A 23,858-nucleotide genomic window follows, 5' to 3' on the forward strand; every position below is an offset into this window, starting at 1 on the left:
TCCTTAGAGGGGAGACCGGTCATTGTACTTTCTTATACTTCTTTACATTGTACTTCTTTATTGGCTATACTGTTCTAGACATGCGTGACAATGCATGTCACTAGGTGTTCGATGTGATTAAGCCATTATGGATGGTTTTGTTGCTTATGTGATGGTTTCTAAGTATGTATTTGTGCTTGTTCTAGCATTTCCCAAAGCTTCATCTTAAAGTTTCATCATTTGCACATGTTTTTTTCTAAGATTAAAAATTTTCATCATTTGCCTATGTTCCCATGTGTTCCCGTGATTTTACAAGATTCCTACCTAAATTTCCATCGAAACCGAAATGTTTCCGTTTCCGTGACGACCGAAACCGGAATTTAAAACCTTGGTCCTCGTGAAGTCATCGTAGCTACACCACATCCATCCATGAAAAATCCGACCAAACAACGCCCTCACCAACGAATGAGGTATCTCTAGTGAAATCCATAATACATTTCTATCGTCTGAATGTGCATATCGTAAGCTTCAGAAGCTAACAAAGCGATGACGGGAATCTATGACAAATCCCTAAAGCGGTGATGGTGAATGGCTCTAATCACAAATCGGCCATATCAAGGAAAAGTCGTCACAAGGCCCTTCATATTGTAGAAGTGAACTCTCTGAAAATGATCAGCAGCTGCCTCTACTTGCTCGCAGTCACTTCAACATCTCTGATTGTACCTCCTTGTTGTGCCGAATGAAGTCCTCGCCGCCGCACTATGTCTCCAAGGAGGATAGCTACGATCTAGAAAGTGTGGAATTGAATGGCCACAAGTAGTATCAAGGGAGTGGCTAATGGAACCATAGTATGTAAACTCTAGCTAGGGTAGCTTTAAGTCTATTGATGAGGTCTTTTGCCAGTTAAGGATTCCAAGAAATGTCTTTGGTTGCGATTGACCACATTTGTTTTTCCATCCATATGGGGAAGATAAGTACTAGTAAAATGAAGTGTAGTCCACACTTTGCACTATAAAGTTCTCTAAAAATAAGTCAAGAATGTCCTAACTACACAAATCAGCATGAAATGAGACATCTTGAAAACCCTAACAATGGCAAAGATGGACTCAACCCTACCAAAGGTCCACATCAAAGATGTAAAAACGAACTCGAATCTACTAACGGATTGATTCATCACGCACCGATCACATCAAATCCTAACCATGGTTTTAAATTTAAACAAAAATCCGAAATTTCGGGTTTCAATCGAGACCGAAACCGAAATCACACATACCCGAAACAATACTTTATTTCGACCGAAATTTTAGAAAATTAGACCAAAATTCTCAATTTTTTTATTATTTTCCCGAAATTACAGAAATTTCGGTTAATTTAGGCCGAAATTTTGTAATAAATAAAGGGCGATGATATTTTCAACCCCAGAAACCCCCCCCCCCCGCCCCCCCCCCGGCATCACGCATGCGCTCCCCTTATAAGGTGATTTGACGTCAACTAAGAGGAGCGCATGCGTAATGCAGTGGGGGTGAAAATATCATCTCCCTAAATAAAATACTATTTTTAATATTTCATCAATTTTGAAATTTCGGTTTTTGTGAGGTCCGAAACCGATACCGAAACCGAAATTTAAAACCATGATCCTACCTAGGGCAATAGTATCGCTGACTAACGCATAAAGCAATAGGACCAAACGATGGAACTATAAGTTGTGGACAAGGAAATTTCGGTTTCGGTACCAATTTCGGTGTCAATTCGAAATTTTAGACCAAATTTCCGAAATTTAACAACCGAAATTTTGTAACAATTTCCGAAATTTGGTAAATTATCTGAAATTTCGGAAAATTTCGGTTTCGGTCCCCACCAAAATCCGAGATTTTGGATTTCGGCTGAAATTTAAAACCATGGTTGTGGGTCCTCAAAAGATATAAAAGTAGCCCTCTAACAAGCTACCATAATCTTATACCCTCTCAACAATAATGTTAGCCGTGTTTTACCTGGGAGTCTAGTACCCGCAATCATTCTTGATAATGATGTCGACACATCCTTCGATGGCCTAGGAGCATCCTTTACAGGAAATAACTTAATTTTCTTATCGTCCGATGAAAGATTAGGTATTCTTCTCACCAACATGGATGGCCTTACGAACAAAATGCCAAGGATGGCCAAATAGAATATGGCACACCTCTAATGGTGCGACGTCACACCAAACTTAGTCTTCATAAACATTTCTAATGGAAAATCTTACAAGGCATTGGTATTTAACTGAGACCTTGACTCCGCCTTTGATCCACGCGATGTCACAAGGACGAGCTAGCGTCTCAGTCTTCAGCTTCAACTTTTGTAACGTCATGGTCGAGACCAAGTTCTCAGTATTTTCACTAAAAATGATAACAGTGCATATCTTTCAACTTGAAGTGATAGTGATGCGGAAAATATTGTTTCTCAACCATTCATCCGTCCCTGTGATATGAAAGGATACCATATCACGACAAGTCATATAAATGGTCCCCACATGATCCCTATCAAGAATAGCCTCATCATTTGCTCTTTCACACTAGTCTGATACCTCTTGATGAGCGCTCTCAGAATGCAGAACATGTTCTTCAGGATCGATCATATCCTCACCATCTACCGGTTCTACTATGTTTGTATGACGATTGAATGTCCTAAGTGGACAATCAAACGACCTATGACCCTGTTCGACTTGAAACATTTAAACATTATATTTTGTGGTTCGAGTCCTGAAGCTCACATCCCACACTTGACTCGCCTATAGGGACTTTCATAACATTGCTCATAGTAGGAAGAGCAGGGTTCAGACAACTGTCATAGGATCCCTAGAGGCTCTTTGTTCTTCCTCTCTCTCTCTCTCTGTATTATTCTTTGTTTTGTATTTTGGGGTGGACCATCTCATTCTTCCTTTCTATTGAATGAAATTGCTACCATTCAAAAAATAATAATAATAAAGAAAGATAGCACCCTTGAGTTTCATGGAAAAGCTACCATTGAGTTTCATGGTAACAAATCTAACATTTTTATCTTCTGGGAGATCTTTCCACTCAAAGAATTAGTCGATACTATCTACCCTACAACAAGAATATTAGTCAAGAAAATAGCATCACGGTTGTGTGGCAGTAATTACAACAGATTGAACAGTGTATCCCATCATAGTTGGCAGTAATTACAACAGCTTGAACAGTATATCTCAGCATAGTTGAGTTACAGATACATATATTAGCAGAGGTGCCCAAGTGATTCCCATTCATGTTCACACATGTTATATTCTACTATCCGTTTGGAATAATTAAAATAAGAATATACATGAATAATGGTATTTTTCTTAATCCTCATCTCATAAGAGAACGATCAAATAACTGGTGCAGTACAAATTGAATAACTTTAAAATTCTAGTTGAATGTAAAAATCGTGATACCATTCAAAAAAAAATGTAAAAATCATGATGAATTGGAAGGATTAAGCAAAACAGCTCAACCAGCTACAAAAGAGGAAGATGCAAAGCAATTTCAAATAAATGGATTCCTATCAATAAAATTTAAGGTGCCGCCACGGGTTCCTAGATAAATTCCAGGTTAAAAAAATTCAAATAAATGGAAGTAATGGTGATGATGTTATCATGCAGCAGCAACGCACCGCCTTGCGCGATTTCTCTTTAAATTGGATCATTCTGTTCAATCTACCAAGTGGTGTGGTGGAACTCAGCAGCCACATGAGTTCTACATGGGCTCGGACATGAGACTGCACGAAGACAGAAGCCTGCTTGCGTAGGTAAAAGAGTGGCACATGCCAGTGAGTAGCTGATAAGAGTGGTTGCAAGCTGGCAAAATCAAAATAAAAACAACTGTCATGACCTTGGAAGGGTCCACACCACATGCCAGATAAATGGCTGCTGTACTCCGTGTTGCTTTAGACAGCTGTTGGGCATCATATGGCAGAGTTATCTGTAAATGACAAGATTACAAGAGGTCATTTCACTTTTAGAAAATTTCTCCAAAAGTAAATGAAATTGGAATAATACAGGGAAGATTAGGATGGCCTCTGCACAAGGATGACACGCACAAATCGAGAAATGGTCCAAATTTTTATCATTCAAATGAAAGGAAAAAAAAGAACTATAAATCTGCAACAAGCACCGAATTCGGAAGTTCACAAACCAACTTTTTAATTAATTAACTATGTTGGATAACATGTACTTAGCGTAGTTTAGTCATTATTTGTAGTCTTAGGGGTATTACAGTCATTGTATATTGTTGCCCTATTGGTGGCCTATATATACATCACTTACATGAGGAGCTCCCTAGTGGAGACTCTCCATCTCTCCATTCCTCTTCTTCTTCCTCTCTCTAATCCTAATCTCATTTCTAACATGGTATCAAAGCAAAGATCCTTGGGAAAGGAAGAAGAAAAGAAGAAGAGCCATCTCCCTCTATTTCACGCCATTCTCTCTTGTATCACGCCTCAATGTCTCCGCAAACCCTTGCGCTGGTATGTTTTGCGTTTCCCTAAACTTTCTCTCCTATTTTCCCTAGCCGTATCCCTCTCATCGCAAATCTCTCTCTCTCTCTCTCTCTCTCTCTCTCTCGTATTGCCATAAACCTCTTTTTTTCTCTTTTTTTTTTTTTTTGCAGTAGACCTCCCAGCCCTCGCGCGTAACCTCTTCTCTCTGCGTTAATTTCTTTCTTCTTATTATTTTTCCCCGTATTCCACACATTTGTGTTACGGCAACAACACCACCACCCCCCCCCCCCCCCAAAAAAAAAAAAAAAAAAAAAAAAAAACCTTTTAGTTGTGCCTTGCGCATCCTCCTCCCCTAATTTTTCCTTTGTCGTAAAACCGCAGACAAAAAAAAAGATTCTCTTGTTGCCGTGATTCTCTTGTTAGGTTCTCCTCCACTCCCAAATCTCTATTCCAACCCTACATATTTCCTTTCTTTCTCTTTTGAATTCATTTGGGAAGAAATCTTCTTCCCCAATCCCTTTTGGCCTTCCACCCAAAACCCCAAATCTCAACTCCAAATACCTTTATTCTTCTCTTTTCTATCTTTTTTGGCCTTTATGACCTTCGTGTTTGTGTACTTCATTCCATTGCCTTTGTGTTCTCTTCTCCAAGGTGCACCCCAAGTGTTTGATGAAATGTCTCCAAGGGATTTTGTGCCTTGAAAGTCTTCTTTTCATTTCAAGTTGAAGGCCTTCGGCCTCAACTAGAGGGGGAGTGTTGTCTTGTATTATTTTCTTGTGGTTCTCTTGTTGTTGTCTTGTTGTCATCTCTTTGTTTTCATTGCAAATTAAAGGTTGACCTTCAACTTGAAGGGGAGTGTTGTCATGTAGTTCTTCTATTGTTGTCTTTTCTTGAGAAGGAGTGTTAATGTTGTCTTAGTATTGTCTTCTTGAGGGAGAGTTGTCCTCTTAATTGTCTTCTTGAGGGAGTGTTAGTGTTGTTCTTCGTGTTGTCTTGTTTTCTTGTCTTGTCATCTACGGGCTCATGTAGTCTCGTCCGAGGGGGAGTGTTGTTGTGCTTCTTTTATGTTCTTGTAGGGTGTTCTCCCTATTCAATCTTGTTGTCTCCTCTTGGCATTGTTCGGTGTTTCATCTCTTTGTGTTCTTGGTTGTATGCCTTATCTTTCCGGCTGATGGTTTCCCCATCGTTGGTCGGCTCTTTTCAGGCGGTTGTTTCCCCATCGTTGGTCGGCTCTTTTCAAGCTATGGTTTCTCCATCATTGGTCTGCTTATAATAATGAAATATGTCGAAATTTTTTGCGAATATGACCGAAGAATCCCCTCTTCTGCGAAAGAAGAACAGGAACGAAAGAAATGGAATTTTCCGGTGACGGTTCCCCCGTCGACATTCTTTCCGGACGATGGTTTCCCCATCGTTGGTCGGCTCTCTTCAAGTGACGGTTTCCCCGTAGACCACTCTTTCTGGATGATGGTATCCCCATCGTTGGTCGGCTCTCTTAAGGCGACGATGTTCATGCCGTCAACATTGTTTCCAAGCGACGATGTTCATGACAATGGTTTCCCCATCGTTGGTTGGTTATCTTTTCCCCTTCTCTCCTTATCTTCAAGCAACGGTTTCCTCATCGACCTTGTCTCCGATGGTTTCCCCAGCGCTTGTTATCCTCTATCGGCGTGGTGCTGCTTAGTTGGTGTTCCTGCTCGTGGTGCTTTGCCGTTTCTCATGTGCTCGCACTTTAGTGTGCCCTTTTTGCTCGATGGATCGATGCTATTTTCTTGTCGAGGTGCCTCCGTCCGATCCTTCGTTGTTTGCAAATCTATTCGTCGGACTCTCATTCAGGGGGAGGCCCTATTTTGATCACTCTCGCCAGGAGAAGATGTTCCTTTTGGGTCGACGTTGATCTCGACGATTGTACTCTCAAGGTAGTCGTTATCTTTTATTATGCTTTCATTATGTATTCACCACACCAGCTTGAGTGTTATACCATGAGGGATGTCTGTATGAGCTTACTGTACTTTTCGTTATTCTTAGTTGGTTCCTTTGTAGCACGCTGAAGTTCCATAGCATATACACTCCAGCTTGAGGGGGAGTGTTGAATAACATGTATTTAGGGAAGTTTAGTCATTACTTGTAGTCTTGGGGGTATTACAGTCATTGTACATTGTTGGCCTATGTGGTCTATATATACATCATTTACATGATGAGCTCCTTAGTGGAGACTCTCCATTCCTCTTCTTCTTCCTCTCTCTCTAACCCTAATCTCATTTCTAACAAGCTATGACTTTGACACTTAGGGGACCCGAAGAATACAATTCATGTAATTGGAGTATATTTTAATTAACAATAAAAAAGTAAAAATTTTATGTGACAATTGGTTAAAGGATTTTATGATGGGAAGCTTAATTGGTTCTTCATGTAATGGTGTATTCTCTATCTAAAGCATTTCATTGAGAAAGTAGAACTCAAAACCTATGCTAAATGGAAATTATGCAACATGCAATTTAAAATAAAAAAAATGAAAACAAAATCCAGGAATCTCGCACATGAAGACGTGGAGGGTCAGAATCTAATGTGTCAAACAGGTGCTCTGCCCATTTAGAAGAGGGCAGGCTGTTGAGGGTTCCACGCGAAAGCAAAGATCCCACATCGAAAAGTGAATAGATGTGGATGGGCTTATAATGACTTGGGCACCCTCCCCTTAACGGCTAGCTTTTAAGGGTGAGTTCTACCCGGGTCCCAACACAACATAGGCATCATACTGTAACTAATACAAACAAGTGTTATGATGTAGATAAAATTTTGAAATAGCAGTACTTAAACATGACAATTGCTGAAGATATGATGTTCATTATTGAACATTATTCCCTCTCATTAATAGTAACTGAGAAACTCTCAAGTGATGACGATCCCCTTCAAGAATTAAAAAGAAATGATAACTCACAAAAGCAAGGTGAAATTCCGAGAAAGTCTAAAAGCAGTGCACGTCCAAGGTATTAGCTGTCATTTTAGATGAGCAAAGTGTTGAAGGAGATAAGAAGAGAGTGAAGAGAAAGAGTGAGTTGGAGTATTCTCCCCCTCACTTATGTATTTATAAAATGAGAGAAGATAAAATGACCATTGTGCGCTTAGGCAACATACACACATACACACAAATAACACTCCCCCTCAAGCTGGAATGTAAATATTGAACATTCCAAGCTTGGTACAAATATCACTAAGTCTAGCTTTACCTAGGAGCTTCGTGAGAACATCAGTAAGTTGGTCTGCCGACCGAGTGAAAGTTGTGCATATCTCTCTCTGCTGAATCCTATGGCGTATGAAGTGATAGTCCACCTCTATGTGCTTTGTACGCTCATGGAAGACCGGATTGGTAGCAATGTGAATAGCTGCCTTGTTGTCACAGTATAGCTGAGCTGGGGATGATGAGGGAAATCCAATCTCAGACAGAAGGGATCGAAGCCGGGGATCAAAGACAGATACACTCATGTGACATGGCTCAATGTTCGGCTTCAGCACTAGACTTGGCTACAGCATTTTGCTTCTTGCTTCGCCAGGACACTAAGTTACCTCCCACAAAGGTAAAATAACCAATAGTGGAGCGTCTATCTGCTGGAGAACCTACGCAATTAGCATCACTATATCTATCCTTCTACTCTCTGATGGCCATGTCTTTTAACAAGCAGCCCTTTCCCTTGGGCGCTTTTCAAATAGCAAAGAATCTGACTCACAGCTGCTAAGTGAAATGTACGAGCGCTCATAAACTGGCTAACAACTCCCACGGAATAAGAAATATCCAGTCTAGTCACTGTGAGGTATATAAGCTTCCCAACAAGCCTTCGGTATCTACCAGGATCTTGTAACAAGTCACCTTCTTCTGAATGGAGCTCTGTATTTGGGTCCATGGGGGTAGTGGCTAGTTTTATACCCAACGATCATGTCTCATCAAGAAGATCCAACACATACTACCTCTATGAGAGGGAGAGATTAGTACCTGAGTAAGCTACCTCAATCCCTAAAAAGTATCGAAGACGGCCAAGATCTTAAGTGGAGATCTCTTTTTGTAGAAAAATCTTCAACTCTCGAATGCCAACTGTGTCACTCCATGTGATAATAATGTCATCCACATACACCATAAGGACATGACCAGCATGTGACTGAGGGCTGAAAACCAAATGGTCAACTGCACACTACCTCTTGGTTATGTTGCTCAGGAGGAGATGTCGACATCTCTGCAGTATGTCGGCTTCGCAAATCATTGTATGGTCTCAAAGAGTCCCCTCGAGCCTGGCTTGGACGGTTCAGTGAAGCCCTCATGAGATAGAGGTTCAGTGAAGCCTTCATGATTTGCGAAGCCAACATCTCCTCCTGAGCAACATAACCAAGTGGTTCCTCCATGTACACCTCCTCACCCAAATCGCCATGAAGGAATGCATTTTTGGCGTCTACCTGATACAAGGGCCAGCCATGATTGACTACACGAGAAATAAAAATGCGCACTGATGGAATCTTGGCAACAGGAGAGAAGGTCAAATGATAGTCAATCCCATAAGCCTGTGTATATCCTTTGGCAACCAAGCGTGCCTTAAGGCGCTCAACCATCCCATCTGGAAAATATTTAATGGCATAGACCCACGTACAGCCAACAGGGTGGGCACCAGGAGGAGGGGAAACTAGATCCCAAGTATGATTGGCCTGAAGAGCGGCCATCTCACTATCATAGCAGCACGCCACCTAAGGTGAGCAAGAGCCTCCTGCATAGACTAAGGCAAGAAAACAGAAGACAAAGAGGAGACAAAAGTATGAAATGGCGGCGTAAGATAATCATAAGAAACATAAGATGAAATAGGATGAGCAGTAGTATGTGAACGAGTGTGTGAGCCAATAGGAGCGTCTACAGCTACATTAGAAGAAGGTACCTGAGAGGTGGAAGTCGGGATCTCCGGCTAAAGAGACGATGCCTCTAGAGGAGATGGAGGAGGACCTGCTCGTTGACGCCGCTGATAGACTCTCGTAGTAGCAGGCGGAGGAGGAACTGCCGAAGCCTAAGGAGAAAGGAATCCAAGACAGGTGGAGGGACAGCGACATCTAAGGTAGGAAGAGGCGGGGAAACCGGGTCAGGAAGAACCGGAAAGGGAAGAGGGAGACATAAAGGAGAGGTAGGAGGTCCATGTGCAGAAGGAGGAGAGAAAGGAAGAGACTCAAAGAAGGTAACATCTGCGGATACAAAAAGGCGACAAAGTCTAGGGCTGTAACACTTGTAACCCTTCTAGATACAAGAGTATCCCAAAAAGACACAACGCTCAGCCCGTGCGTCTAACTTAACCAAACCTGAGATAAGGTTGTGAACAAAAGAGACACAACCAATTATTCCCATGGAGTAAGGAGAAGGGGGTTGCCCTAAGGCTGTAGAACCGAGAAGGGAGAATGACTGTCTAGAACTGAAGAGGGCAGACGGTTGGCTAAGAAACAAGACGCAAGTATCGCGTCGCTCCAATACAATTTGGGAACATGCATATGAAAGAGCATGATGCGAGCCATATCAAGTAAAGACCTCAACTTCCTCTCAGCTACACCGTTTTGCTGGGAGGTGTGAGCGCAAGAGGACTGATGGAGAATGCCATGAGAGACTAGGAAATCCTGGAAGACATGGGAGGTGTACTCCCTAGCATTATCTATGCGTAAAAATTTAAGAGGAAAAGAGTATTGAGTAACAATCAAAGCATAGAAAGTGCGAAAAGCAGTAAAGACTTCGGATCTATCCTTTAATAAAAACAACCATGTCATTCGGGAATAATCATCCACAAAAAAAATAAAGTACCTGTATGCAGCAAGTGAGGTGGTCCTTGAGGGACCCCATACATCGGAATGAACTAACTCAAAAGGGCTAGACACGCGACTAACAGCCCGAGAGGGAAAAGACACACGATGGTATTTCCCGAGGTCACATGACTCGCACTGAAAGGGCTGAAGCGGTGAAGAGACAACAGAAGTCTGTTGGAGGCGTTGAAGAGAATGATGACCAAGACGACAATGCCACTAATAGGCGTGCACCGAACTATGCAAAATGGTGGGTGGTGGTGTGCACCGAAGCTGATAGAGACCGTCCACCTCACATCCCGAGCCAATCATCCTCCCAGTCGAGAGATCCTGAAACAGACAGTAAGAAGGGTAAAAAGCGACAAAGCAATTAAGGGCTTTGGTAATTTGACTAACAAAAAGTAAGTTAAAAGGGTACTTGGGGACACAAAGAACCGAAGATAAAGTAAAGCCCTGATGGGGAGTAAGAGTCCCAACACTAGAGATGGGAGCCGTAGTCCCATCAGCAAGAGTAACTAACCGAGATAGAGAATGAAAATGATGAAAGGAACTAAGTGAGGAGGAGTTACCAGTCAAGTGATTGGAGGCCCCAAAATCAATAATCCAGGGACTCGATCGAGTAAAAAGAGTACTAAGTAAACTACCTAGATGTGCAAAACCAACAGTAGGTGGACGGCTGCTAAGACGAAGACGCTGGAGCTCCTCATAGTCTGCTTTGGAGATGGTGTGAGTGTCAGTCTGGGCAGGTGATGGAACACTGCCAAGAATGGAGGGAGACGGCGACGCATCAATGGGATCAAAAGCAATAATGTGTGTCGATCGGGGGGGCGAAGCTCTGGATGAAGTGTGTAGCAAATATCAACATGATGGCCCTCCCGTCGACAATGCGTACAGTAAAAGCGTCCTCGGCCACCTGACCCTCAACCGCTACCAAGATCACGGCCATTGCCACCACGACCACCACGGCCAACTTGGCCACCACCATCATAGGCAGCAAGGGCTGATCCCTCAGTAGGGAGAGCAGTAGAAGAGCCACCTGGGACACACTGTTGGGCCCGTGAGCAGATCTCAGTAAGAGAGGGAAGAGATCATGATCCAAGGAGTTGTTGGCAAAAAGGTAAGAAGTCTGGTCCCAAAGAGTGGAGGCAATGAATAGCCCGGAGTTAGTCCCGCTAACAAGCAAGGACTGTGAGATCAGAGGTAAGAGGCACGAAGGCATCCAACTGCTGGCAAAGAGAGGTGAAGTGGCTGTAGTGGGTGGACAGAGAGTCATCCCCACGCTCAAGGCAAATCCACTCTGAATAAGTAGCAAAGATACGTGTGAGGTTATCAACCCTAGAGTAAAGCAGAGCAGTGTGATCCCAAATAGCCTTGGCCGAGGGCAAGCCCATCATCGGTCATGCAACAGCAGGAACCATACTCTGTCAGAGGAGGATGCGGATCATAGCATAGTCCTGCCGACATCTGTCATAAGACGGGTCTGACGAGGAAGGAGGATCATGCTCAATAAGGACACCCGACCCTTGGCAATAAGATAGGTCTCAACAGCCTGGTGCCAGCTGAAATAATTGGAGCCATCCAATTTCTCAGAGGTCATCTGAGGAAAAGAATGCTCCAACGAGAGAGAATAGGATGAAGGAGAGTAGCTCAAGAAAGGAGCCGTAGGTGGACTGGAGACACTGTCAGCAAGAGACAGGCTAACAGGGGGGTCCGGGACAACAGGAGGATCCATGATAACTAAAAGACAGAGAGACTCACAAACACACTGGCAAGAAAGAATAAGCAAATGAGGACAAGACAATCATCAATCGAGAGGACTGCAAATAAGATCGCAGCTCCGAGAGGGATGAAGAAACAAGATATATCTGTCGAAGACATAGTGAGAGAGATGAATCAAAGAGAAGGGGCCGAAATCGGAGCCGCGAACATAAGAAAAAATAGTTTGCAAGGAGATGGTTAGAAGGGGGAAGAGAAGGGGGGATAAGGGAGAGAGAGAGAGAGAGAGAGAGAGAGAGAGAGAGAATGGGTGGGGGGGAGAGGAGATAAGAGACGAGCAGGAAAAAGGGGCGGCAGTCGAGGAACAGGGGGAAAGGGTTACGGTGTGTGTGCGCGATCGCGCGCGTGTGGGTGGGGGGTAGAGGGGGAACAGGGAGGGAGGAGGAGAGGGGGGTTATTTACCGAGGGGAGGGGGAACAGGAAGGTCGGGGAAGGGGGGGTTATTTACGGGGGGGCGAGGGAGGGAACAGGGAGGTTGAGGGGGAGTTGGGTTATTTACGGGGGGTGGGGGACGTCAGAGAGAAGGGAGGAGATAATTACCGGGGAGGGGTGGCAGGGTTGATGTCCCGACAGGAGAGAGGGCTGGTGATGGGTGTTAGAGAGGGAGAAGATGCGTAGGGTTAAGGTTTTAGAAGGTAAAAAAAGAGGAATAAGAAGGGGAAGAAAGAACAATGTTGGTCCCTAGGGATCCAAACCCTAGGGCTCTGGTACCATGTTGAAGGAGAAGAGAAGAGAAGAGAATGAAGAGAAAGAGTGAGTTGGAGTATTCTCTTCCTCACTTATATATTTATATAAAGAGAGAAGACAAAATGACCACTATGCCCTTAGGCAACATACACACGCATCTAACACAAAGGATGGTTGATAGAGCCCAATTACAGAAACAGTACAAGAAGTGACATTACCCAAGCAAAAAAAAATACCCCATTAATTGCACTTAAACAAACAAAAGGCCTGAAATTATTTGTCAGAAAGTTGCTCGTAAGTTGGAACTTATGATCATGAATTTTATAATGATAAAACATGAAACACAAAATAGAGCTTCCATAAATAGAGGCCTTCGTCAGTTGATGTCGTGCATCTCTTTTTGCATAATCCAATATCCCAAGGGAGGAATGGTCTAAAAGAAAAAGATTTAATCATAGGAAAAGAAGAAAGGATATTTCACAAAGAAGATTTCTCCTCTTCTCAATTAATTTTTCGCTTCGCCTTTTTTTCACCATTAGATTGTTACAATCTTTAAGAAGAGATTACTTTTGATTCAAATGATTTCCAGCAATTGGATCATTGTAAGGTGTTTCTTGGAGATCATCATTGATCTGAATAGTTTTATCATTGTATCAGCACAAATTGTACGTCTTCACACTTTGAGAGTTGTAATATGTCTCTTAGAAGATATCAATCTTGATCCAAATGGTTTTCATTCATTGGACCATCATAAGATATCACTCTGAAGAGATCATATTCGATTTGAATTGTCTTCGTATCGCCGGAGTTCCTAAATGTCTCCTAAAAGAGATCATTGATCCAAATAGTTTTTATCCATTGCATCATCATGAAGTTTCTCCAGGAAGAGATCATCTTCAATCATATGTATTTCAAACATTGGATCATTACAAGTTCTCTTGCAAGAGATTTTTTTCAAACAAATAACTTCTTAATCACGTAAGGAGATACAGCCAACGCGGAAGCCAAAATACAAACGAAAGAGAAAAAGGAGAGAGAGAAAACAGAGAATTTAGAAAATAGACATCTCATATCGCATCCTAATCTCGGAGCAATCAACTCCAAATTTAGGATGGGAATCTGTCATGGGGAACCATCCTAGGGCCTATATTTTAATTTTTAAGTGTGTTTTAGGTGTCTTTTAAGTCCTTTAAGTTATAATAGGGGTATTAGAGTCTTTTCCCATCAAAATAACTTAAGTTCTTTGTGTTATGTATGTTTTAAAGAGGCACCACATGAGTATTACGGGATTTTTCAGTAGGAAGCAAGCAAGAGGGTATTTTGGTCCAAAAGTGTTGGTTTTTGGGTTTTAGAACTTTCCAGTGCTCTTCTTTCTTCTTATATATCGAAAGCCTTAGGGACCTCTTCAGGAATGCTATTCTATGTTATGTTATGATGAATCAAAAAAGATCTGAAGTTTTTCCTCTTATGTGGATGTGAATGTGATGTCTACTTCTAGCCAAGGTGCGATGCCTTCATTTTCCCTACGGTGCGATGCCTAGGAACCCCTTGGTGTGATGCCTTGGGTTTTGGTTGGTGAGATTCCGATCTTGATATTTATCTCTTTCATGTTTCTTTTTCAAGTTTTCCCATAAATCACCTTCTTGAGAACCCCAAAACCTCTCTTGCATTATTTTTTTGCTCACGAACCCCTAAAATATCCATTAAAAAAATTTCTCAATAGCAAAAACATCATTCAAATCCTTTCATATCCCGGGTCGCTCTCATTTTGCCCCAAAACTCATTTTACACCTTCTCGGCATCCTTCGAAAGCTTGCTGGCATACTTCGAAAACCTCCCGACATATGTCTACACCACTCTAAACCTAACCTAAACCAGGTAGAATTATTTTTCCAATCTCATAACATATTTAAGAACCCAAAACCTAATTTTTACCCATCTTGTTCACCCCTAGCATCCCTTCTATAGACCCATCCTATATCAGATTTGGTATCGGAGAGAAATATCAGTTCAACATTCGATTGCACGGCTTCAAAAGGCCAATGACATCTCACAAACAATATCTTCACAACCACAACCACCAAGGATGACTACTACCATCGCTAAGCCATTTGATAGTCGCTAGGAGTTTCCTTCAATCCAAACTTTGGAGAAAGTAAAATGAAACAAATATTTAATCCCAAACCACATAACTTCAAATTCAGCCTTTATAGCATGCTTATTGTCGTATGGACATGCATGATCAAGCAAAATTGGACATTTGAATCTGAAATTGCCACCCCCCACCACCAATGCCTTCTCTCTGATTTTGATATTGTCCACCAAAGACATTTTACTGCTCCCATCAAAATTTGGCTTAATCTAATCAACAAGGGAACGGGCCAAATATGAGGGGGATTTGAGGGGGGGATGTATGCCTTGCTGATAGCAACCCGATCTGTGATAATTTCTTGACGAGGAATATCGGCAAAATGGCAGACATTTGGAGCATGTTTGGAAACTTCAACAATTACTCTATTAATAATATAACCTAAACTATTTATTTGCCTTTATAAATATGATCATTTCTTTCCAAATTAGCTACAAAACTGAAGGGACTAGAATTTTCCATAAACAGCTTAACGTCCTATTACTAAAAGTGTGACTACTCCGCCATAACCAAAAACCTTTAATGTTGTTATAATTTGATAACATAGGTTATGTATTAACAGCCCAAAAATGGATCTAAATCTCGTCAGGCCAAGAGTAATGCATAAAAATGTGTTCAAGGCTTCAAGCCCAGCCCAACCCCCCACCCCACACGGGGTACAGCACGTAAGACGACAATCCACCTAGTCACAAATATTTCTCTTACGTCACTGGTTTCTTGTTGGAATCTAGGAACAAATACCTGATTGGCATTTGATATTTAGCTATAACAAATTTAGCCCACAAGTAATCCTTATTAGAGAAAAGAAGTGTTTCAAAATGCGGATGCAAGTCCAATTGCGGCCAAAGAAAATCCCAGTCGCCTCAGTGTTGCATGTTTGAAAATGCAGTCAACGCAACAGAGTCAGGCAAGTCGTATTTTTGACAAAAAATACAGGGGCCCACAAATATCACCGATATTTTTGAAAACATTGCGATATTTTGCGCTTTTTTTTTATAAAACAACAACATCCAAAATTTTGTCAAGATTTTGAAAAATCAGCGAAATAAGTGTTTCAAAACACGGATGCAGGTCTGAATGCGGCCAAAGAAAATCCTAGTCGACTCAGCGTTGCATGGTCGAGAATGCACTCGACGTGACCGAGTCAGGCAAGTCGTGATTTTTTACAAAAAACTACAGGGGTCCACAAACATCACTTATATTTTTTGAAAATACTGCGATATTTTGCGCTTTTTTGATAAAACGACAACATACCAAAATTGTCTAAGATTCTGAAAAATCAGTAAGGTATCTTCATATTTTATTTTTATCGTGAAAATATCTCGATCAATTCATGATACTATTTGTTGCCCTATTTTTTTTTCTTATTTTTATATTTTTGTATATTTTATTCTTCCCATTTTTCACGAAATAAACCCGTAAATAACAAAAATAAAAAGTATCCCAAGACAGACCCTTCCCAAGAAATTCCAGTGACAAATATTTGTGACTACTAAAGAAAGTAAATCTAAGATGGTAATGGGTTCAACATCAGCACTCACCATAAAGAAAGCAAATCAAAGATAATGAAGCTCGTATTTATAAGGGTATTTAATATCTACAAATAAGTTTGCATTAATAAGGCATTTAGCAACTGTAAGGAAAATTGCATCTATATGGTTTTAATTTGCAATGGATCCCACATGTGCTTTTGAAATGAAGAGAAAGATAAGGGCTATGGGGTGGATGATCAAGGTAGATCAAGGCATGAGAGAGAGAGTTATGTGGGGGTAGATCTATGGGATCTAGGGTTAGGAGAAGGTATGTGATTAGATCAAGAAGAGATCTATGGCGAATGAGATAGATCTACATATCAAGGGTGTCGATCTAGGGGGGATGATCAAGGTTTTCAAATGGATGAGACAAAGAACTAAAGAAGATAGATCCAGTGTTAAGTGTAAAAGGAAGATCTAGGGTTTCAAGAGGAGGGAGATCAAGATTTTCGAATGAGTGAGAATAAAGGGTCCTGAAGGTTGTAGAATTTATATTTCGGGTTTCAAAAGGTGCAGGACGGAGGATCAAGTGTTTTGAAGTGAGTAGAAGGTAGATCTAGGGTTTTGAAAGGTGGGTAATTAGATCCAAAGTTGCCAGAGCGAGAAGTGACAACTCCCGGGATGGTGGGAAGCAAGAGTGACGGATTGGGGGAAGCGCTGAGGAAGCGCCGAAGAAGCGTCGGGGAAGCGTGTTTCTCATTTTTGTAATTCCTATAAAATTAAAACGATGGGAAACGACAGGGAAGCGCGTTCCCATTTTGGGGAAGCGAGATTCCCATTTTGAGAAGCGTAATTCCGATATTGGGGAAGCGCGATTCCCCTTTTTAAGGGAAGCGTCGAGATTCACAATTCGGAATCGCGATTCCCCAATGCAGGGTGCGATTCCTGCTTCCTTAATCAGATCTTAGTCAATATCTTGAATTTGGTCCAGATCTAGATTTGTTTCAGATCTACGTTTGAGAATCCAAATAAGGGTGCATAATCAGCTCTGGGGTTTTGAAAGGTGTGTAATCAGATCTTACTCCAAATCTAGATTTTGTTTCAGATCTACGGTTGAGAATCCAAATAAGGGTGAATGCATAATCAGCTCTTAAGACTCCATCCCAAAGAAGACATAAGAAATGGTGTAATCCCCAATAAGGTGGAAAGCGGCACTAGATCTAATGGTTCTTCTTGTATGCTATCCCCGATGAAGGTGAGGACCAAAGAAAAAACCCAAAAGAAAACATGAAGAAACCAAGATCAAATCCATGGCTCATATCTCCTCTACTCAAACATAGTTGCCAGGGATGTTTTAGGATGTTTTAAAACAGCAGTGGAAATTATTAAAAGTAGAGGCTTCCAAGTCGCCGGAAGCTCTCTTTTGGTTGACGGGTAAATGGACTATCGAAGAATCACACTCCCCTCTACATAAACACCCCCTCTTTATCAACTTATTGGAGGAGGAACGGACCTAAAGGCACCTTCGCTGGGAGGAGGGCAAGAAGATGAGAATCCAGAAAGTAGAGGAGATGATTATTATAAAGAAAGCTTCAGAAGTGCAAAGCCCATCGGATGAGGATCTCTCAATCTTGAGTCTGGACGAGGATGTGTTTGTCTCTGAGGTGGTAGACCTAATTCTGGATTTAAAGAAATCTTCCACCTAGTCTGTCCTTATGGGGTTTTGTGTAAAGAGGTTCTTGAGTTTTTGGGATAGAATGTGCCGTCAGTTATGGCTTGAGTGACCATGGTCGTTCGCTTAATGTTTTTTGGTGAGGCTTTTGCATCACAATCATAGGAGTGACCTGATGAATTTTAGGACCTTAATTATGCAGATCTGATTTGGGGGAGGAGTGGTGTGAATGATGGGATAATGACGTTGAATTTTGAATAGATAGGTATCACGGGAGTGGTATGATGAAGGAAAATGTGCAATGGTTGTAAATTTACTCTGTTAGCTTTACCCATATTGATTCTGGGCATGCCCGATCGCGGCTTCTTGATATTTTGCAACGCAAGACGGGACTCCTGGTCCCCATTGCCTTTATAATATCAATGGAATTGTCACCTTTTAAAAAAAAATCCATGGCTCAGATACTATGTTGAGAATAAGAACCTTCATCCATGTAAGTTGGAAAGAGAAAGAAAAGAAGAAAAATGAAGGAGGTAGGGACGAAGAGAAAGAAAAGTGGAGATGAAGGAATTTGTGTGGATTGTCTCCCAACGCAAGAATATATTATTGTTATAATGTACTTTCTAAACAAATTACAAAAGTACATAAGTCACCTAAAATGACTCACGCAATTTGTATTAGCGAGTATATAAGTGAATGGGCCTTATCTCTTCAACAGTTAAACAGTCTTTGTACTCCATTACCTATCAACACACTCCATTCAGAAAGATTTCATCAGCTCAAGGTGGTGTAGAATCCATATTTTCGTTTTTGTAGAACAGTTTTCCAAGAAGACACATTTCTTGTCATGTCAAAAGCACCAAGATGCTTTGCACGTCACTCAAATCTTCAAAGAATTTATATGCCTTTACAGGCTTCCAAAGACAATCAGATCCGACCAAGAAGTAAAGTTTATGAGTCATTTTTAGATGATCTTAAGGAACAAGATGATAAGCAAGCTTCAGTATTTGAGGGCCTACCATCCTCAGATAGGAAATCAAACAGAGGTACTGATTCAAAGTCTTGGAAATCTGTTATTGTTGAGGATCAAAGTCTCAATCAGACTTGGCCCTCTGTCAATCCATGTTTGCATTCAATTCTTAGTAAACTGAACTGCAGGTAAGTCACCATTCGAGATTGCTCGTGGCACAAGCCCAAACCAAGTTCTGGTTTGGTTTCTTTTAAAGTTTTTTTAAGTTATAGCCGAAATTCTTAACTCTTATTCTCTCAGAAATCTAAGATTGTTTCACTCATGAAATATTTGCTTTAAGTTGTGCTTTTCAGGGCTTTCCTCTAGGACCGAAAGATTTTGGCGCTGAATTTGTATATTATGAATTTTTACAAAGAAATTAACCTGATGATTTTTATAATTTTGATATTATTAGGAAATTCAGGGTTCTGAAATTTAAATGTGACTTTTGAGCATGGTGCAATAACTTTTATTGAGTTTATTTAGAGCTCTTATCGCTGTCAATTTACTTTACAACCTTTCCACTACACGCAATATATAATAACAGAGTAAAAAATCTGCTTAAAACCCATCTCCAAAGGGAACATTGAGCATTAACATACAGAGACAAAGAGATCCCAATAGAAAATGAAAATCTTAAGGTAACACTAAAAATCTAAAGCATACCGCATGTAGGTCCACGATGAAGAATAGTGTTTCATAAGTATTCTGCAAGGAGAGAATGGTGGATTATCAAACCACAACGTCAAGAAATGAATTCCCTAAGAATAACAAAACACAAGTGGTAACCATCAACTATGGAAAAAATCTCCAAATCAACCACATTACTGTTAGAACATTGTACATTCTAGGGTATTCTCACTATGAGTACTTTAGTCAAATAACTTCTTATCAATTGTATAAAAAATATAGGGAAATGATATCAGCATAACCATGTTTTAATAATTGCACAAACCCAGCTTGTCTTTTCTTTTTTAATTGGCTTGTGAGAGCTTTTTGGGAACCGTAATGACCTTTGACAGCATTTTAAATAGTAAAAGACAAGATGAGTTAGTACAAATATCAAAACATGGTTGTCCTGGAATCATTTCCCTAAATATATAATCTAAAAAAATAATTATGTACCACTTACCTTTCTACCATGAGGTTAACACATAGAAATAAGGTTAATAAGAATCATCTTATGTTCTCCCCCAACCATGCATACATCACTTCATTGAGATCGTATTGAAGAGGTAGCTCTCAGGTGAGCGAAAGGGAAGTTCCTCAACCCCTGTCTGCAGCAACCAAGGTTTCAAATTTCGGTTTCGGAATGCGTTTTGGTCCTCTCCGAAACTGAAATTTCAGCCAAAATTTCAGCGACGAAATAGAATAGCGGCTATTTTATCTCGTACAAAATTTCAACCGAAATTCGGTAATTTCGGCTGAAATTTCGGGAAAATATTAAATAATTATCATAATCGAGATTTTTGGGTGAAATCCCTTAAATTTCGGGATAAACGAAATTTCAACAAAGATTTCGAAATTTCGGCCGAAATAAAGGATGGTTTCGAGTATCACCGATTTCGGTTTCGTTCTCGACCGAAATCTAAAATTTCGGACTGAAATTTCTGATTTCGGTCGAAATTTAAAACCATGGTGGTAACTATGCAGGATGGCATTCCCACATATGTGTTGGGGGTGTGCAGTGAAGGCAGCAGGCGAAAGTCTTAATCCGACTCAGCTACTTGTCATGGAAGTAGTAGTTGTATCCTACCAAGGTGTTTGTCTCATCCGATGAAGATCGAAATAGAAAGAAGTGCAAAAGCGGTCAAATCAGGAAGAGTAGCCGGTTGTCTCTGGAGAATTTGTTGAAGTCATTCATCAATAGGGCACTTCTCCGGTCCAGGACTTCATTTGGGCTCAATCATTTTCATTACCATTAGCAGAGCAATAGGAACTCCGAAAGGAATCTGCCTTGCCCTCAATATAGACCAAAACTTCCTCCAAAGTGTAAGCAAACCTAAGGGGTGTTCGAGGTATTCGAAGTTTCATGGGAGAAAGAGAAAGATGAGACGTAGAGAGAGAGAGAGAGAGAGAGATGTGTTCTCCCCCTCACCAAATGTATTATATATGTATCATTAGGATTACATGTGAAAGGACAAGAATGCCCTCAGTCATGTATATAAATTACACCGCTCTTCTAACACTCCCTCTCAAGCTGGATTGTATAGGTCAGACAACCCCAGTTTGTTACACATATCATTCAACTTGGTTCCCTAGTGGTTTGGTAAATATATCGGCCACCTAGTCTCCTGATCTAGTAAAAACCATACATATTTCTCCTTTTTAAATCTTCTCACAGATGAAGTGGCAATCCATCTTGATGTGCTTCGTCCTATCATGGAACACTGGATTTGAAGCAATATGAACCGCAGCTTTATTATCACAATACAGTGATGTTGGAGACGAGGAAGGAAGGCCAATCTCAGACTAAAAAGGCCTCAATTAGGTCAACTCCCCACATATATGAGCCATAGCTCGATATTCTGCTTCAGCACTAGATCTAGCCACCACATCCTGCCTCTTGCTTTTCCATGACACAAAGTTTCTCCAACAAAAGTGCAATATCCAATAGTCGACCTTCTATCTGCAGCAGATCCGGTCCAGTCTACATCAGTGAACCCTTCCAAGTTCATTTGATTGTGAAATTTGAAGAATAAGCCTTTACTAGGGACCTTGTTCAAATACCTAACTATTTGAAGAACTACTGCCCAATGAGAGGTAAGTGGGGAGCTCATGAACTGAATCACTACACCCACGGCAAACGAAATATCTGGACGAGTCACGGTCAAGTAAATCACCTTGCCAACCAATCTTTTGTGCATGCCCAGGTCCTCTAACAAATCCCCTTGATCAGGGTAAAGCTTGACATTAAAATCCATGGGAACCTCAGCCGATTCTACCCCCAGGGACCCTGTCTCTTCTAATATATACAAGAAATACTTCTTTTGCGACAATGACAGTCCACCACGTGAATAGGCTACCTCAACTCAAGGAAGTATCTAAAGCGACTAAGGTCTTTGGTACAGAACTCTTTCTAAAGAAGTCCTTTAGCTTCTGTATGCCTTCTCTATTACTTCCATTGATAACGATGTCATCCACATAAATGCCTAGGAAAATGTACTATGCATCCTATACACAATGAAAATGAACAAATAGCATAATCCTTACACAATGAAAATGAACAAATACCTCACATTGTAAAAAGAAGGGAGGGTCAGACAACCTGAAGCAAAATCCAGTTTTTAATGGCACCAAGGTAATTACCAAGGTGTATGGATCCTGTTGGTTGTACCCCAGACACAACCCTTTTCCTGTAAATGAAAGATATAAGTGAGAAGCATCGTACAACCACAAACAAATAGCATAATCCTTACATATTTGATTTGATAGAAAGGATTTGGATTGTCTCATATTCAAGTGTCAGCAATACTGATCCATCTCCCATTTGCAATGATAGGACATATAATTAGGGAAAAGAAAATTATTAAAAAAAAAAAAAAAAAACAATGTATCTTCTATCATCAACATTAATTTGGCCACAAAAAAAATGGCAATAAATCCAATTCCCTAGGTTCATAGGGTATGGTAATGTATGCAATTTCAATTCAATTTGGCTTGTCATATTTGAGATACAGAATTAGATAGGGCATCATTCCTTTACTAAATTAATCAGTGAGTAACTTTATATTTCCTTATCATGTACAATCTGAATGATAATATATACATAAATTACATAAAAATCAAGAAATTTCGACCCGCGACTCTATCAAACCAAATGAAATCCATTATCAAACAAACAAAAAAGAAAGAAAAAGGAAATATGAGCAGTATATTTCATGAGGAAGAAAAAAACATGAAACAGCAGAACTTACTTCACGAAGCTCGAAGGATTTTCCAAACCATTCGTTTGCGAGACCGAAATATTGCAATAAAAGCGAAATCCGGTGCCGTGTTTGATAGGGAATTGAGGCGAAGAAATTCCTTCACCATTTTTCCAGTACTTGTTTCGAATGCGACTACTGAATCTGATACAGAAAGAATGTAGAAACTGATGAGATTTTCAGGAATTGAAATTAAAAGAGAGAGAGATTAGGGTTAGGGTTTCGGACATTGAAGAGGAGAAACGAGGAGGGGTGTTGGAGAGGACAAGGAAGTGAGAGAGAATGGAGCGACCCATGTTTTTTAGGTTCTGTTGTTGCTCGAGAGTGTATTTAGGAATTAGGATGACGATTTTTATCCAAAAGAGCAATGCTTTTTCGGTAGGGCGCGACCGCATTGTAATACAATATGTGGAGCTATTTAGGTAGGTAGTGGGTCCCGTTCTTGATTGATCTGAACCGTCTATTGATATGACTTGGTTTGGATATTCGGGGATCCTAAAATCACATCTATCATCCAATCATAACATTACCCGTTTGGATACATCAGATTTTGTATTTGGATTTGGAATTGAGTTTTCAGTACAAAATAAATAGATCTGTCAGCTCATGTTGAGAGAGAGAGAGAGACAGGGAAGGTGGTAATTCCTGTTTGTAGGGGAGAGGTTGACGAGCCAAGAAGGTGTAGGAAACTGCCAGATCTGTAGATTTTCAATTTCTTATTTCCACAAGAAAAAAACATGAAACAGCAGAACTTACTTCACGAAGCTCGAAGGATTTTCCAAACCATTCGTTTGCGAGACCGAAATATTGCAATAAAAGCGAAATCCGGTGCCGTGTTTGATAGGGAATTGAGGCGAAGAAATTCCTTCACCATTTTTCCAGTACTTGTTTCGAATGCGAC

At 40.7% G+C, this 23,858-nt stretch overlaps 1 protein-coding gene and 1 non-coding gene across 4 annotated transcripts in view; one reads left to right on the forward strand and one right to left on the reverse strand.

Moving 5' to 3' along the window:
- Positions 1–23,331, reverse strand: part of OVA4 (Nucleotidylyl transferase superfamily protein) — a 39,820-nt gene extending 16,489 nt beyond the window's left edge. For all 3 annotated transcript variants that reach the window (XM_077361716.1, XM_077361718.1, XM_077361711.1), the window contains exons 1-6: positions 23,186–23,331; positions 22,949–23,101; positions 22,300–22,387; positions 19,698–19,739; positions 3,846–3,935; positions 3,628–3,750 (exon numbers count right to left, since the gene is read on the reverse strand). In XM_077361716.1, the coding sequence (XP_077217831.1) occupies positions 3,628–3,750; positions 3,846–3,935; positions 19,698–19,739; positions 22,300–22,387; positions 22,949–23,101; positions 23,186–23,253 (564 nt within the window). In that variant the 5' untranslated portion in view covers positions 23,254–23,331. The remainder of the gene's footprint in view (positions 1–3,627; positions 3,751–3,845; positions 3,936–19,697; positions 19,740–22,299; positions 22,388–22,948; positions 23,102–23,185) is intronic.
- On the forward strand, positions 3,971–4,078 carry LOC143870140 (U6 spliceosomal RNA). Its single transcript, XR_013244934.1, has one exon. It is a non-coding gene; the product is annotated as a U6 spliceosomal RNA (small nuclear RNA).
- Positions 23,332–23,858: the final 527 nt, after the last annotated feature.

Source organism: Tasmannia lanceolata, unplaced genomic scaffold, assembly GCF_043159265.1.
Source record: "Tasmannia lanceolata isolate RefF3 unplaced genomic scaffold, GAP_Taslan_0.1 ptg000003l, whole genome shotgun sequence".
Lineage (NCBI taxonomy): Eukaryota > Viridiplantae > Streptophyta > Magnoliopsida > Canellales > Winteraceae > Tasmannia > Tasmannia lanceolata.